This window comes from Aspergillus udagawae, assembly GCF_001078395.1.
Source record: "Aspergillus udagawae IFM 46973 DNA, scaffold_6, whole genome shotgun sequence".
Classification (NCBI taxonomy): Eukaryota; Fungi; Ascomycota; class Eurotiomycetes; order Eurotiales; family Aspergillaceae; genus Aspergillus; species Aspergillus udagawae.
Genome location: NW_025091269.1, coordinates 1,845,602 through 1,860,764, shown reverse-complemented (window position 1 = coordinate 1,860,764; position 15,163 = coordinate 1,845,602). Strand labels below are relative to the sequence as shown.

The following is a 15,163-nucleotide window of genomic DNA, read 5'->3' as shown; positions in this document are numbered from 1 at the left end:
CATCCTGTCGTATCTATGGAAGACGACAGGATAATATGCATCAGCCTCATATGTTCATTGATAGTATCTGAGTCTAATGCTCCGATGCCACGCTGGCAAGCGCCTTGCCAGCTGTCACTTTGTTGAAGTCGGGTCTGCCCATGACAGTGCCATCATACCCGCGCTACCAAGAAGCGCAGGGGCTGAGACTCCAGCACTACCCGTAGAGTCTTAGGCCGCAGATTTAGTACCAGAAGCGTTTTCCAAGCGGGACAGAATCAGGCGGAAACTTCACGTTCATCAACCCTCGGCCATCTCATCGCTAAATTTTAACCAGAGAGGATGCTTTGGTCATTCTCAAAACCCAAGAGAGGCTTGGCTTGGTGGCAGCGAGATCCACCGGGTCTTGTCGCAGTGTTCCTATCATATCAGCCGGATGGAATTAGAAGCTGCAAGTCAAGGAAAATCAGCAGTCGGGCTCTGACACGTATCGAGCTAATGGACACGCCGCCCCTCTTGCCGCATGGCTAGCAACTACCAAGCCTAAGATTTTGCAACTTTGGGCTTCGGAGTCGCTGCCATTATTGCCAGCAGCCACTGTAAAATCATAGTTGCCACCTTTTGCACCATGTTGCTCATCCGCTTCACAGGTCGTGGGGTCAAGTGGTGATCATGACGGGATACTGATTTCTACTATTTTTCTCCTCTCCAACCTCCAGTCGTTGTTGGAGAATAAAAGCAATTCGGTGACAGACTGGATTCATGTTCGGTACAGCGACGTGAATTTCTTTTTCCGGCGAGGAGATTGCTACTATTCATGCCGCTTTATTAGCACTTCTTCATCACAGTGGGCTGCTGTCGCTCGCTGCTGTCCAGGCGTCCAGGTGCATTGCAGACGCGAAGCCTCTTTCCCTTGCTTCATCTTCTCTATAGTACTTCATTCCCAAGTGCTTGTATTGATTCAGAAGCCGGATATACTCCTCGACTCTACGGACCAAACTCACGCACTGATCTTTGGTATCGGGTTACGAGAAATCAACCCGAGCACTTGATATATTCGAGTTTGATTGACTGTCAGCAATTGACTGGCAAAAGTATAGGTCAACGGACTGACCACGTCCAAAGACGCGCGATGCATCCGAATGCCCTTCAGTTCTGCGATCACGAGCTCATTACCCTTTACCTTGCTGCTGTCGACTGCTGCTCTGTTCGTGCCTTGCTTTGCTAGCTCGGTTTACTGCGACGGCTCTTACTCTTCCGTGGCATCGAATCTCGATCCGTTACGCCTTGCGAAGGAGGGTGAACCTTTGACGAAACAGCTTATCGCCCTGCTTTGATAAGATTCTCGAGTTTGACTTATTACTGATCCTCAAGTGGTTTTGTATAACAGAAGCTTGGGTCTAATATTCTCGTGGGAGGCTCAATTGTCAGTTGCATGTCATATACTCGTTGCCCAGCCGAAGATCGCAAAGAGCAAACAGGTCAATTCCATCAATCTGCATAACACTGGTCATTTTTTCTGCCTAATCCGGAGTAACCCGCATGAGACAGGGCACAAACGCAGACGACTGAACTCAATTGCAGGAATAGCATACGAAAAGTGCTTTGAATCTGGATTCTAAGCGCTGGCATCAGCCAAGCCAAAACGCTCGGAATTGGCGCTTGTTCCAGGTTGTTGAAGGGAACGGCGTTTGACTGATCCATTCTCTGTTTGCGCGCGCCTCCAAGGTAAGCTCTCCCAAGTCAATGCTGCCCATCTTTCCATGCTTTTACCATAAACGAAAGCCCAAATGCAACTGTGTCTCAATATTCAATGACCAAGTTATCTTGTCGTCACCGACTTGAATATTGCCAAAATACTATTGGATTATCAGTCCCCAAGCTCGCAATGGATATGGCTGACTCCTACGAGGATTTTCCACTGATAGATCCAGAGTCTCTGGCACTGTGGATGGCTTCTTCCGAGGTTGACCAGAAGGCTCTGGGCAACTTCGCTGCCATCACAAGCCTCGAGAGTCCTTTTTTGTCCGCTATGTTATATAGAGTCTTGGGCTTGTCAGTAATGCTGTCCAAGAAACTTCTTCGTGCACGAAGATTGCGGCGTCTGGATCCCACCAGGGAGACAAAGTCGCTTCAACTATATCACCACATCATCTGGCTTTCCCGGGAGGGTCTATTGATTTTGGAGGAATTCGTCCTCCCCATGGTCGAGCCCTACGTCGAGTTGAAAATCCTCGCTTACAAGCTCAGAGCCTCGTTTTATCATATCTTCGTTCTCTTCCATAACGAGCCACCAGTCCATTCGCCCGGTCTTATGAGCCTCCGAAGCCACTCTTCAGCGACGAATAATACTGCTGACGTAGAGTCGTCCCCCAAGGACCAGGGGTCAAGGTTCTCATTTATTTCTAAACCAGAAGTGATCCCCTTTCCTCGGGATGCGGCCTCGAATCCAAAGGACGCTGCGAGACGAAGAGTCACGCAAGCTCCTCCCGGCCTAGCCCCGGTACAGCCTTCCAAACCCGCTTCATCATTCCTTCTTCCCTCTATCGATTATACCCCAACTGCAACGGCATGCTTCAACCATGCCGCTCTCCTTGCTGAACGGTTTCTGCCCGGATCGCATCCCCTACGCCTGTCAATCAAGCTCGAATATGCTGCCTACCTTTACGATTGTCTTCACGACCCGAATTCTTGTCGACGATTGGCGAAGCAGGCTATAGCAGATGTCTACAATGCCCAGGAAGGCATGGACGATGAGAGCTTTGAGGACGCCGCCGAGATAGTTCGGATACTGGGAAAGATGGTAAAGCGCGCCGGCAAGCATAGCAGCACGGGACCTAGCAGCACGTCGGCTGGAACACCAAGAGGAGATATTTCGATGAGTGAGGGCAGCCTGACCCCGAAGGTACGGAAATCCGTGTCACAGGCGACAACAATGACTTCAGTCTCGCCCGCTCCGGCAAATAAGTCCCCGGTCAAAAGCGATACGCCCTCCACTGCAGTCCCAACTCCAAATATGATGAATCCTATTTGACCTTGGCGCCGTGACCAAACGATATGGCGAATTCTACTTGCGAACGCCACAGTGAGTTCGCTCGGATGGTTCATGATCATTCTGTGTTTTTGTCGGCTACGGAACCATGGGGTGAGTTCCGTTGCATTTCAAGATGCGGTGGTTCTTGTGTCTCTTTTTTTCAGCGGGTTTTACGTTCTCGCTCATCTTTCTTTGACTTGGCGGGTCTGTCGTTGTTTATATAATTGGTTATCATATGTTTTTCCGCCGTCGATTGTACTTATAGTGATTGGATTGGATGATTATGTCTATGTACACTTTGATACCTTTAAGCCTGAATGGCTGCTTTCAACAATTTGTCTATCTAGATTCAAAAAATTTAGAGTAAGCTCCCATGGGTCAACGGTGTGAACGTTGTCAGAGCACCTGAAATCTATGACGGTGACATCCGTTGGTGCCTGAGGCAACCGCTAGACCTGCTCAGCCGCAAAAATTCTCCTCCCGTGCAGAGAGTCAAAACGAGTCAAGTTTCCCCCAAAAGACGGCAGAACGTGTGCACCAAAAATAAAAATACCCTTCCGCTCCTGCATGCACGTCTTTTTGGCTTTGAACTCTTAAACTAGTTCTCAAGCTTTGATTGACTGACTGACACCATCACACTTGTCTTGTGATCCAACCAGGGGGCTTCGCTCGAGCGACGCGTCCTCATCGACTTGGCAACCACCAACCCTCCGTTTACCCTCCCTTTACGTTGCAACGACTCGTCCTTTACGTCATTCATACAGTGAAATTCCTTGCCGTTCCACTCACATTGGGCGAGAGTTGCAACAGTAGACAGCTAATCGGATTGGCTGTCTAATTTCTACAGAGTACTCTATTATTTTATGCTTCGCTCTCCCCGCCGTCGTGCATTGACCTCAGTGCTTTCGTTGCCGGGGCTTGGATACGCAGACACAGACATCTCCCTCTCCCACACCACCTTAGCAAACACCGCCCGTTCTGCCGATCAGCCAACACCAACGAACCAACATAGTAACGGAGCAAGAGAGTGTGAGACAAACAGATCTACGACTCCACAAGGCTGCGATTGCAAATTCATGCATAGCCCGCTCGCAACTTTGAATTACAATTAGATTGCCCCTCTCCTCGCACCTCTTTTTTTTGGCGATGAATTTGCTTGTCCCGGAAATCTTATCAGCAAAGCAAAAGAAACTGAACAACCGAGAGGCCTCGCCCTCATTAGTGCTGTCTCGCGTGCAACGTTCATGAGTTGTCTAAGATGCGGTCGGGGATTCAGAAACCCGGTGCAATCCCGTTCTTCGCGCTCTTACTCTTCTCGATACTCACCCTGGTGCCGTCTCTAGCTAAAGAGTGGGGTTTCTATAATCTGCAGATCGGATATCGAGCTTATAGTCGCAGTGAGGATTGGCGTATGTGACTTGATTCTCTGCGCTTCTTGGGTGATCATGCTGACAGGATGTGAATACAGATCTCCCCCGAGTAAAAGATGGCGCGATCGAAGTCCGATCGAGGACAAGTTCGACCGGAGCTCTATGCAAGCAGTGGCTCGCAGGAGGCTCCTTTCAATCTTGTCCCGATCGCAAAGGACGTCCGCGACGTGGTGCACTAGATGCGCCATCTCTCAGCGCATTCGAGGCGGCCTCTGTCTTCGACAGCGATCCCATGACACAAACGGCGACCCGTTCGTCGAGTTTCACGAGAGGCGTCCACGCTTTCAAAACATTCTTCATCAAACAATTGGACGACTACCAGATCTTGCAACCATTCTCACCTGGGAGCGCGCCGTCCGTGCCGACGGCCACCTCTCGTCCCGTTCCACCTCCAGTTAATTCGTCCGTCGCGCCAGTCCCCTTCATCAGCGAGGAAATCCAACACTGGTATCGTATCACCAATCAGACAACATCAGCCACGAAGCACATTCTGGAAAGCTCTCGAATACGATTCCTCTCGGGTTGCCACAACGCATGGCAGCAGGCCTGTCTTGTGGCTATGGGTTTCCTGAAAAGCTTCCCTTCGACGTTAGCTACCCAGCCTCTTTCCTCTAATTCCTCAGACTCGGGATTGCCGCTGCAATTACCTGGCCAGGAGCCAGTGCGGAAGTCAATCCCGCAACCCCTTCCTGCGGATGCACTCGCTGCGCCAACAATACCGATCGCCCAAGCTGCGCCGGCTGCGGGTCAGTCCGAAATAGCAGCGGTAGACGACAGCCCTAAGAAAATGCGCGGTAGCTGTATGGCTATTGTGATTGGCCTGGTAGTCGGGGTAATGTGGTTCTAGCGGGCTTCTATTCTCTAGACTCGCCACGTTTACCCCGATTCAGTCGTCTGGTTGGCAGGCTCCTATATTCGCCATGTTCATGTTTTGATGTTTATATACAAAGCCCCTGGCAAGGTCTTGTTGTTTGCTTATAATCTGTCGAATGTCGGCTCTGCTCCTCCGTTGATCGTCAATGGGGCTGGTTTTTGCTTCTCTGCAGCGATATTGACGCCTCGTCTCTGATACGATTGTACATGCTTTGCTACGAAGTTCGTCTGGCCTGATACGGGGACTCTGGCTTAGTCCTCTTGGGTTCTGACGCTGATGAGGAATACTCGAGAATTGGCAGTGTACATTAGAGTACCATATACAATACAATAATGTCTGTTAATCCAACAAGGTGATTACTCGTAGCAACGCCTGACGATTGTTTATATGAGATCAGGAGCAATGTGGTCTTGTTACAACTTGCAATATGATACTGCGTAAAGTTGACACCTCAATTCCAGTAGACGACGCACGGACCAACATCCTTTAATCCGTCTCCGCGATTGGGATACATCAAGATTGACGCGCTGGAATGCTCGTGGATCTATCGAATCTGGCGATAAGAATCCTTTTTCAATCCGTGTTGACCGTTCTATCCATTTTGTTCCTACTTATGATCGTCTGAGTTTGGGAAATTGGACGATTGGTTTGATCTACTTTGAATCAGTTGAGGGATATCCGCCGAGGTTGGAAAGGCGGCGTGTGTCTAGGTCTCCTGCCTATCCAGATGATTTGGAGCATGATTGATCACAGGTAAGTTGTTATTGATTTTAGGATTATAGTCGATGGGAATGGATGGGAGACAGTTTGTTTGTACCGCCTTCATCAAATGTTCTGGATGACAAACGCGATGCGATGTTGCAATGTTGACGTGATCGAGCGTTGTCGACACTACATGCTAACACCCGGAAAGGATCAATTGCATGAGATCAGACGGTCACTATAATTTCTCCTTTGCCAGAGCGGAGACAAGGGAGTGAACTGATCCGGAAAATGTCGACCAAGAAGCCAAGAGACCGGACCAGTCCCTGCTGCGTGTGCAGGTTAAAAAAGCGAGGATGCGATCGGCAACGACCAGGTATTAACTCATTCATGCCCTTCCTTTTGGGATACAAGCTGACAGATACAGTATGTGGACGATGCCGTGAGACAGGCCTGGCGGATGAATGCTCCTACCGACCGGAGGACATGCCGCCTCCGCACGGCTCAACACGGTATGCACGCCTTCGCTCAATGCATGTCCATGTCCCATAGGCAGAGCACCTAACAGGCAGAAGCAGGTCACTATTTCCGCAGCAACTGAAGCGGCTGGGGTCACTGCCCTCCCCGTCACTATCTGCGCCATTGGTGGTCATCCGGTCCGCTGCACCGCCCAGCGCTACCTGGAATGGGAGGGAATCGTCGCCAGGGCGCACGCTGCAGAGTTCACGAGAGGCTGGGTCCGGGCTGCGGTATACTCTCGACCTCTTTTCGCATCGGCGAACGCAATCTGGATCTGCGATGTACCCTGCCCGAGGTAATCTGTCGCACATGCCTGGGCAGATTGGTTTCGACGAGGGTTCTGTTGGTGAGTCTGGGGAAAAGGAAAAGGACGATGCGATTGAGGTTTCGTCGAATCAATCGGATGAGTCGTTTCATACTGCTACGCGATCACCAGTACCTGAGCTTATTTGGGGCGAGAGTCGCGGTGCGCTGGGATCGCATTTTGCGAGGATACGACAGGCCCAGAAGAGACGGACGGGGAGTGTCAAGCGGGAAGAGGAAGAGCCGATCGAGGATCGTCTGCCGAGATTACGACACTCGAATCTTGCTGGTGGGATGTTTGTCTCTGCTGTGGACGAAGTAGACGAGGAGATGATGGATTCTCCCGTTGATTTGTCCAAGGAAGATGCAGATCGATTGGTGAACGCCTACTTGAATCTGGATTATGTGTCGCTGCCGATCTTGGATATACAGGACTTTCGCGCAGCGTATGAAGCAGCTAGTGTTGCTGGAGACTCTACCACGCCGAACGCATTTCATGCCATTCTGAAAACGACCTTTGCGCTCGCCTGTCTTAAGGGCGACGAAAGGGCGAGATACTTCTTCAAAGAGGGCCAGAGACTGGCCAACCTGTTCGATCAATACAAGTCTATTGATCTTCTTCGATTATACCTCCTACAGGTACAATATCTCAACGCCATAGGTGATCTACATACGGCTTGGGCCATGATCGGAACTACAATACGACTCGCGCAGTCACTGCGTCTGCCTTTTGACGCAAAGCAACACGGGCACAGCAGAAAAGGCCGGGAGACTTGCCGGAGGCTCTGGCATGGCGCGATGATAATGGAACGGATTCTTGCGCTGCGGCTCGGCATCGCGCCCCAAACACCCGATCCGCTGCGGGTTCCTCTGCCCACGCACTTGGATACCGACTATGTTGATGTGATTTCGAGCGCACCGTCGAGCGGGCAAGGTGAGCGTGCATCGATAATCGAGTTCTTCACCGCCTGCGCAAGGCTGTATAGGCTTGTTGAGGACGTCATGGCATGGGAGGAAGAAGCAAGGGTTCGGCCTCACGGCTGTGCCATGAAGAAATTACTGTCGCTGGATTTTACGCGATTCTTGAAAACGGATAGCCTCTTACATGATTGGAATCTGTCACTGCCATCGTCTCTGCGAAGCAGTGGGGTGCATGGCACAGATGAAGACTCCATCGTCTTCCGACAGCGGAATATTCTCCGGGCTCGATACTTGTATCTTCGGCTTCGGCTGAACCGGCCATTGGTTACTCTGGGATTAGCGCTGACCACCGCGTGCAAGTGCAAGTCGGACGGGCAGCCTCACATTGTGGAAAGAAGGCTCGCCCCAGATTCCCCCATCGCGCTGAGCCTAGTCCATGGGGCTTCTATCAAGTGCGTCCGAGCAGCCCTTGAATTGACGGAGCTCATTCGCGCGCATGAGGCTGGATTGCTTCGATTTGATACACCATACGACGCAAGCCACTGTCTCGGCCCACCCTACTGGGAGTCTGTGGACTATCTTTACGTCTGCGGTACAGTCTTCCTTGCTAGCTTCAACCACCAATGTCCGTTCTTCGGAGATATGACCGACGAAGAAGACGAACAATGTAGAGCCCTCTGGCCCTGTATCATAGACCTTCTCGATCGCTACCAGGGATGTCGCCCACGCGGCCGGACGAACGATGTAGCCCAGGCGTGCAGCCGTACACTGAGCGAGGTTGCCAAGGCCGTTGAAGGCACAGATAGTATGGGGTGGACGGACGATTCGGCGGTCTTAGGACAAGACGCGCGAGCAAGGTTCTCTCAGCGGACCGAGATGGAGTCACCGATCCGACAAAGACGAATATCAATCGCGAGTCGGACGCTCCAGACTCCCCTTGGGAACGTTCCTGAGTTCCCGGTGTGGATGGATAGTTTACCAGTTGACCTGGTGGGATGATTTCTTGGCCTGGAGCTATTCGATACCCATATCTGTATGATAAAACGGCATTGCCAATAAACCCCAGAACGTAATCGAAGATAAACTGAATATGATATTGAAGCTCTCGGGCAAGTGGTCACCCTCACGGCCTCGGGAGTAATAGTATCGCGATACTCGGAGTCGGTCCGATGCTGATTAACGTATTATCAACGTCTGTCAACTCCCCTTCAGTTACACCCAAGCGCAATTCGTCTTGATTTTATCGAATCTTGCTTCAAATCCAACTTACAATTATTCATCAATCTATAGAGAGTCTTAGGATCTACAGCGTAGTACACAAAGCCTCCTAGAGCAGATGTATGTCGGATCCCTGGCAGTCCCCCACGCCCCCAAACATCGGCCCGTAGACCGACCCCGCAAGTAAATTCAGTGTCGTAATCGGGACAATTCCCAGCGAGACGGCGGGGTGACAGTTTCCCCTGTCAACCCCTCTCTCGCATTCTTGTGCTATTTTCACTTTTACTTTCCATTTTATTTTCCTTTTCCCTTCTCAATCATTCTCGGTTCATACGAGGTATAAACATATACAAAATCACAATGCAGACAATGCAAGCAGCGAATCGACTCCAGCAGGCTCTCCGCACCGAGCGCGGACTGTCCTTTGGCGCGTGGCAGATGCTTCCTGGGGCAAACCATGCGCGGTTCATGGCTAGGACGGGGTATGACTGGATCTGTGTAGATACGGAGCATGGGAATATTGCTGGTATGTATGCTAGCTAGCTACGATACAGTGATGGCTATGGCTGACGGTGGGTTGGCGCAGATTGGCAGATGCATGAGGCTGTGGCTGCTATTGCTGCTACGGGGGTGAGTCCCATTGTGCGGATTGCTGCGAATGAGGGCTGGATGGTGAAGCGTGAGTTTTATCTTTGATTGAGGGGTGAGAGGGTACATGGAGATAAGCTAACGAAGGGTAGGGGCCTTGGATGCGGGTGCTCATGGAATCGTCGTGCCTCTTCTGTATACTGCTGATGATGCGCGGAGGTTGGTGGAGTCTGCCAAGTTCCCGCCTGTTGGCCGGAGAGGCTTTGGGAGTCCCTTTGCCATGGGCTCCATTGGAGGTGTTTCTTCGGTGGAGTACCTCCAGGGGGCCAACGACGCCCTGCTCACCATTGTGCAGATCGAGACTAAGGAGGCGCTTGAGAATGTGAGTTGATCGAGAGTAGCTGCAGAAGTGATGACGATCTAATTGAGTTGATATATAGGTAGAGGAGATTGCAAAGGTCCCCGGCATCGATGTCCTTTTCATTGGACCCTGGGATCTGGGAAACAACATCGGCCGCCCCGTCATGGGCGCCTTCCATGAAGACCTCGAGGCTGCGATCGAGCGGATCCGCAAGGCTGCGGTCGATAACGGAAAGAGGGCCGGTATCTACTGCGTTGGTGGTGCGGCTGCAAAGAAGTACGCCGACCAGGGTTTCCACATGGTACGTAGCAGACTTGACCCTTTCCTAATGCCTCCCAGGTCGCTGATAAGATTTGATGCAGATCTCCGTTGTCGCCGATGCTGTTGCTTTGCCCACGTTCCTTGCGGATGCCCTTGAAACCGCCAAGGGTAGCAAGTCGGATGCCGCCGTTCCCACCTACTAAAACTCCCATCCAATCCCCTACATGTATAGTGTTGCTATTAGAGTGAACGAAGTTTATGATTGTCGTACATCCAGCGAAGCTTCTGCCATCTATGACTTCATTTTTTCTGCTTCCTCGACTAGATTCTCGACTTCCTGCTCGGTGAACCGGTGGAAAAGCTTCTTCGGATCGGAAAGTTGATCCTTGAGGGCAGATTGAACATGCAGAACCGGAACATCGAATTCGTAGACGTCCTTCCAGGACTTGTTCTCGGGGGCCATAATGTCCAATTCGGAGTAATCAAAGGGTCTCCGCTTGTGTAGCTGGGTCACGGCGTGCTTGGCGGTGTCACATAGCCCGCAGCCAGCGCGGGTGAAGAGGGTGACACGAGCTTTTGAGAAGAGGGCTCTCGTGGGGAACATGTTGCGTACCCTGGACCAGAAGGGATCATTCAATGAAGCTCGTTGTTGATGGTAAGGTTGTGGTGGAGTTCCCCGTGGAACCTTCGAGCTTTAGAGGCTAAGCCCGATCGGGACACAGCGAATGGAAACGGAGTAGCATCGTATCAAGGTTCTCTATCATTCTATAGCATACTTGCGTGGTTTGACGCTCAGTTCTCTTGAAGGCGATTGATCTTCTTGTATATTTGTCCCAACTTCACCTATTGCAGAAACAGACCTGACAGCATGGCGTCCAAGTGTGTTCACAAAGGGTGCGGTAAAGAATTCACCGATCCGGAGGAGGATTGCTTGTACCATCCTGGCCCTCCCGTTTTCCACGAAGGTCAAAAGGGTAAGTTAGGCAAGGACCTTGGGGGTGCAAAAGACAAATCGCACATCTCCGGAATTGCAAATGAGGCCTCTATCTGACAAGTGATTTGCAGGTTGGAAATGCTGCAAACCCCGCGTTCTGACATTTGAGGAATTCCTCGCCATCCCACCATGCACCACCGGCAAGCACTCAACGGTGGACGACACACCCGCCGAGCCAGAGAAGGAGTCGAATGCTTCAGCCATTCTTGAGCAGCAAGCCGCCGCGACACCGGCGCCCGCTCCCCCACGGCATGCGATCTCGCCCGCCATTGCCCCTCCCTCGAACGCCGCTACGCCCGTAGTCGAAGAGACAGAGGACGATGACCCTTCGCTCGAGATCCCGGCCAATGCCACCTGCCGTCGGCGAGGATGTAACAAAGGCTACGATCCGTCTATTTCGCGCGACGAAGAGAAGTGCGTCCATCACCCTGGCCAGCCGATCTTCCATGAGGGCAGCAAGGGTTGGTCATGCTGCAAGAGGCGGGTGTTGGAGTTTGACGAGTTCATGAAGATCCAGGGGTGCAAGGAGAAGACGAGACATCTCTTTGTTGGGAGAGGAAAGCCCGCTGGCGAGGAAAAGGTTGAGACGGTCAGGTATGCATCTTCTACGGACCAACAGATCATGAGAGACCAAGCTGATGGTTGCTGTCTTGCAGGAATGACTTCTACCAGACCCCGTCGACCGTCAATGTCTCGCTATATCTCAAGAAGATTGACAAGGACAACGCCAAAGTCACCTTCTCCTCCACATCGGTCGAGTTCGATCTGCCTACGACGGACAACAAGCGGTATAAGGATACGTACCCTCTGTTTGCGCCGATTGTCCCGGAACAGTCTTCTTTCAAAGTCTTGGGAACAAAGCTGGAGCTCAAGCTGGTCAAGGTTGATCAGACAAGCTGGCCGGTGCTACGGAGCGACGACAAATGGACGGGGGAAAGAATTCAAATTGGAAACGCCGGCAGGGCTTAGTATATGAAATTGTCACTTCGTTTATGCTTCCGACGGCATTAAGCTTATGAGACCAATGATAATGTTTCATCGGCTTATACACTACAGCATTTGTTGGAGATATGGATGTATGATCGAAAGTAATATTTCATTCTGATAAAATTCTGCATAGCAAGACCGTAATCAAGTACTTGTACACACATCAATGCACAATTGTACTCAAAAAAAGAATGTCACGCCCCCTCCACAGCATAAGCGCATGGGGCTTTAATCTTTCGAAAAAAAGCCCTCGCTCAGCCATGTATTGTGAGGGAAAAAGGAAGACGCACGTAGAGTAAATCCACGCTGTTCTCCAGAGCCGGGAACGGAAGGAAACCCATAGAGAAAAAATTCCCGCAAGAATAACCTTCAGCGAGCAGTACTTTGACTGAGCTCCGGGATTGAAATTTACATGGTATGTAAACCTCTACTGATGATGAAGAAAGAAAAGAAAAAGAAAGGGAAGAAGTGTCGCTGAAGAAGTCTTTTTGTAGGTGATCTGACATATTGCGCTAGTGGGTTTCGGGACTAGTCAGCTGCCGAGATGGGTCTTAATCAGGGTTAGGGTACTTATGGCACATGATGGGCCATCTCGGTGAACAATCACGTGATTTATTCGACCACAGGAGAGTCACATGGTTGAGAATCACATGCAAATGTTGAGCTTGGGGACAGAAAGGGACTAGCGTCTATGTCTTTGCAATTATGGTGCCTAGTTCCTTTTCCGATGTCAAGCGCGGTAGGAGCGCAACTGTAAAGGTAGATGCCGCATGTAAGACTTTGTACAGTGGACGAGTGGCGAATAATATCAAGCACCACTTTGTAGTAACTTCATAGTGGCTTCGATCAACACCAGTTGTCGTCATGCGTGGCGGTGTGTGATTGAGGAAATCCAGACTTTAGCCTAGATACCTTAGGGACAAGGCCGCCCTTAGTGCCTTGGATTCATGGAGGGGCTACTTACGCTCTTCCAATCAAGGTCAAGAGGGCACGAGACCACCGTTTCCCTCTTTTGTCCCTTTCACCCCTTCCCCTGATTGATTTTGTTTTGTATATTTTTTTTTAAGCTGCACCATTTCTACCCTTACTCGATTACTTGTGTTGAATTGGAGCATCAATTGCCGGTCAATTCATGCTTCTGAGTTCTTCTGTGTAGATAGTCATCCTCTTGACGCAAGATTACTGATTGTTACAGAGTGCAAAGGGGCCGTAACTAAGCGTACAGGTTCGTACCACAAGTCGCAGAAGCCTCTCAGGCCACATGAGAGTCGCTCTCCTTGCATTATCTGATACAATGTCATATGGAGACTTGATGCCCCCAAAATTTCTTTTGATGCGACAAGTGTTGACTGTTGTTTTCGCAGGACCAGGACTCTCGGCCTTTTGGTCACTCCTCGTTCGCTCATCGCTGTTTAGACCGCAAGACTTGATTCACAGACAGCATTAAGATGGGATCAACGGGTGATATGAAGGACGAGACCCTTCCGCCTCTAAGATTCATCCCTCTGTCGTACAACCATGCCGATTGCCAGGCTTCAGCGCTCAGGCTTGTTCTGACGCTGAACCCGCAGTGGGAGGGTCCAGACAACAAGATCGAGTTCGTGCGCTTCACGGACGGCATCACGAATACTGTGTGTTTCTTCAAGAGGATCGTAATCAAGCGGGAGCAGAGCTGTGAACTAATCTCGGGTCTTTTCTAGCTTCTCAAAATCATTAATCGGAAACCTGGCTTGACCGAGGAACAAATAGACAACGAAGCAGTACTGATGAGAGCGTACGGTAACCACACAGAGATCCTCATAGACCGCGAAAGTATGATATGTCCGGGGACCCTTTTCTCTTGCCGAACGCGACTTGCTGAGTAGATATGCTCTATCTATAGGAGAAACCACATCCCATGCGCTTCTGGCCAGCCGTGGCCTGGCTCCTCCCCTTCTGGCTCGTTTCCAGAATGGGCTTCTTTACCGGTTCATCCGAGGCCGTCCAGCAACCCATCTGGACCTGGTGAAGCCTCCGCTCTGGCGCGGCGTTGCCCGAAGGCTTGGACAATGGCATGCGGTGCTGCCTGCCGGTGGACACAGCGCGTCTAGTTCATCTGCCAAAGAGCTCCCCTTATCCCTCCAAGTAGATGTCGAAGATCAAAACCAACCCAAGCAAGAAGATGCTTTGGACACCATCAAGCCCCGAGTGCCCGGTCCCAACATGTGGACTGTTCTGCAAAAATGGATTCTTGCTCTTCCCACCACGACCGAGGAGCAGCGCGCCCGAAGACGTGCATTGCAGAAGGAATTGGAACGCGTGGTGCGTGAGTTGGATGATGGACGCGGCCTTGGTGACGACGGAGTATGTAGTCTCTTTTCTCTGACACGACTGCTACTGACATAGAACAGCTGGTCTTTGCCCATTGTGACCTCCTCTGTGCCAATGTCATCGTCCTGCCGCAGGGTCCTACCGCTGCCGCAACCTCAGACAAAGAAGCAGTAACCGTGCAGTTCATCGACTATGAATACGCGACCCCATCTCCGGCCGCTTTCGACATTGCCAACCACTTTGCCGAGTGGGGCGGATACGACTGCGACTACAGCATGATGCCCACGCGGTCCGTTCGCCGACAATTCCTGACCGAGTATGTCAAAAGCTACGGTCAATTCCGGGGAATTCCCGAATCGTCCCAGCAGGAGATCGTCGACCGATTATACGAGGATGTCGATCGATTCCGTGGTATTCCCGGACTATACTGGTTGGTACCTTCTCACTGGCACTTGAACCCGAACTGACAAGTATAGGGGCGTGTGGGCACTTATCCAAGCCCAGATCTCACAGATCGACTTTGATTATGCGTCGTACGCGGAGACCCGGCTGGGAGAATACTATGCCTGGCGGCGAGAAGTGGATGGCTCGCGGGCTCAGGCGGGTGAAGAGATGCCCCTTCGGGAACATCGCTGGGCTGAGCCTTAGTTAGCTTTCATCGCACTAATCGGTACCGTCTTAT

General features: G+C 51.2%; 7 protein-coding genes across 7 annotated transcripts; 6 read left to right on the top strand and 1 right to left on the bottom strand.

The window, feature by feature from the left end:
* Positions 1 to 1,867: 1,867 nt before the first annotated feature.
* On the top strand, positions 1,868 to 3,013 carry erg27 (the record flags this gene model as incomplete). The annotated part of the gene is made up of 1 exon (XM_043293292.1): positions 1,868 to 3,013. One exon carries the CDS (start codon positions 1,868 to 1,870, stop codon positions 3,011 to 3,013), a length of 1,146 nt encoding a protein of 381 aa, XP_043149227.1.
* Positions 3,014 to 4,271: 1,258 nt separating this feature from the next.
* Positions 4,272 to 5,290, top strand: Aud_008415 (uncharacterized protein; the record flags this gene model as incomplete). The annotated part of the gene is made up of 2 exons (XM_043293291.1): positions 4,272 to 4,422; positions 4,482 to 5,290. 2 exons carry the CDS (start codon positions 4,272 to 4,274, stop codon positions 5,288 to 5,290), a joined length of 960 nt encoding a protein of 319 aa, XP_043149226.1.
* A 1,193-nt stretch (positions 5,291 to 6,483) lies between these two features.
* On the top strand, positions 6,484 to 8,761 carry Aud_008414 (transcription factor domain-containing protein; the record flags this gene model as incomplete). Its single annotated transcript, XM_043293290.1, has 2 exons — positions 6,484 to 6,531; positions 6,614 to 8,761. The coding sequence occupies 2 exons, from the start codon at positions 6,484 to 6,486 to the stop codon at positions 8,759 to 8,761; spliced, it is 2,196 nt and encodes a 731-aa protein (XP_043149225.1).
* Positions 8,762 to 9,340: 579 nt separating this feature from the next.
* Positions 9,341 to 10,393, top strand: Aud_008413 (HpcH/HpaI aldolase family protein; the record flags this gene model as incomplete). The annotated part of the gene is made up of 5 exons (XM_043293289.1): positions 9,341 to 9,506; positions 9,567 to 9,659; positions 9,721 to 9,950; positions 10,009 to 10,230; positions 10,292 to 10,393. The coding sequence occupies 5 exons, from the start codon at positions 9,341 to 9,343 to the stop codon at positions 10,391 to 10,393; spliced, it is 813 nt and encodes a 270-aa protein (XP_043149224.1).
* Positions 10,394 to 10,482: 89 nt separating this feature from the next.
* Aud_008412 (glutaredoxin family protein) lies at positions 10,483 to 10,794 on the bottom strand (the record flags this gene model as incomplete). Its single annotated transcript, XM_043293288.1, has 1 exon — positions 10,483 to 10,794. The coding sequence occupies one exon, from the start codon at positions 10,792 to 10,794 to the stop codon at positions 10,483 to 10,485; it is 312 nt and encodes a 103-aa protein (XP_043149223.1).
* Positions 10,795 to 11,058: 264 nt separating this feature from the next.
* On the top strand, positions 11,059 to 12,153 carry Aud_008411 (cysteine and histidine-rich domain-containing protein; the record flags this gene model as incomplete). The annotated part of the gene is made up of 3 exons (XM_043293287.1): positions 11,059 to 11,164; positions 11,256 to 11,778; positions 11,841 to 12,153. The coding sequence occupies 3 exons, from the start codon at positions 11,059 to 11,061 to the stop codon at positions 12,151 to 12,153; spliced, it is 942 nt and encodes a 313-aa protein (XP_043149222.1).
* Positions 12,154 to 13,619: 1,466 nt separating this feature from the next.
* Positions 13,620 to 15,129, top strand: Aud_008410 (putative ethanolamine kinase; the record flags this gene model as incomplete). Its single annotated transcript, XM_043293286.1, has 5 exons — positions 13,620 to 13,802; positions 13,872 to 13,983; positions 14,054 to 14,514; positions 14,562 to 14,911; positions 14,958 to 15,129. 5 exons carry the CDS (start codon positions 13,620 to 13,622, stop codon positions 15,127 to 15,129), a joined length of 1,278 nt encoding a protein of 425 aa, XP_043149221.1.
* Between the last annotated feature and the right edge of the window lie 34 nt (positions 15,130 to 15,163).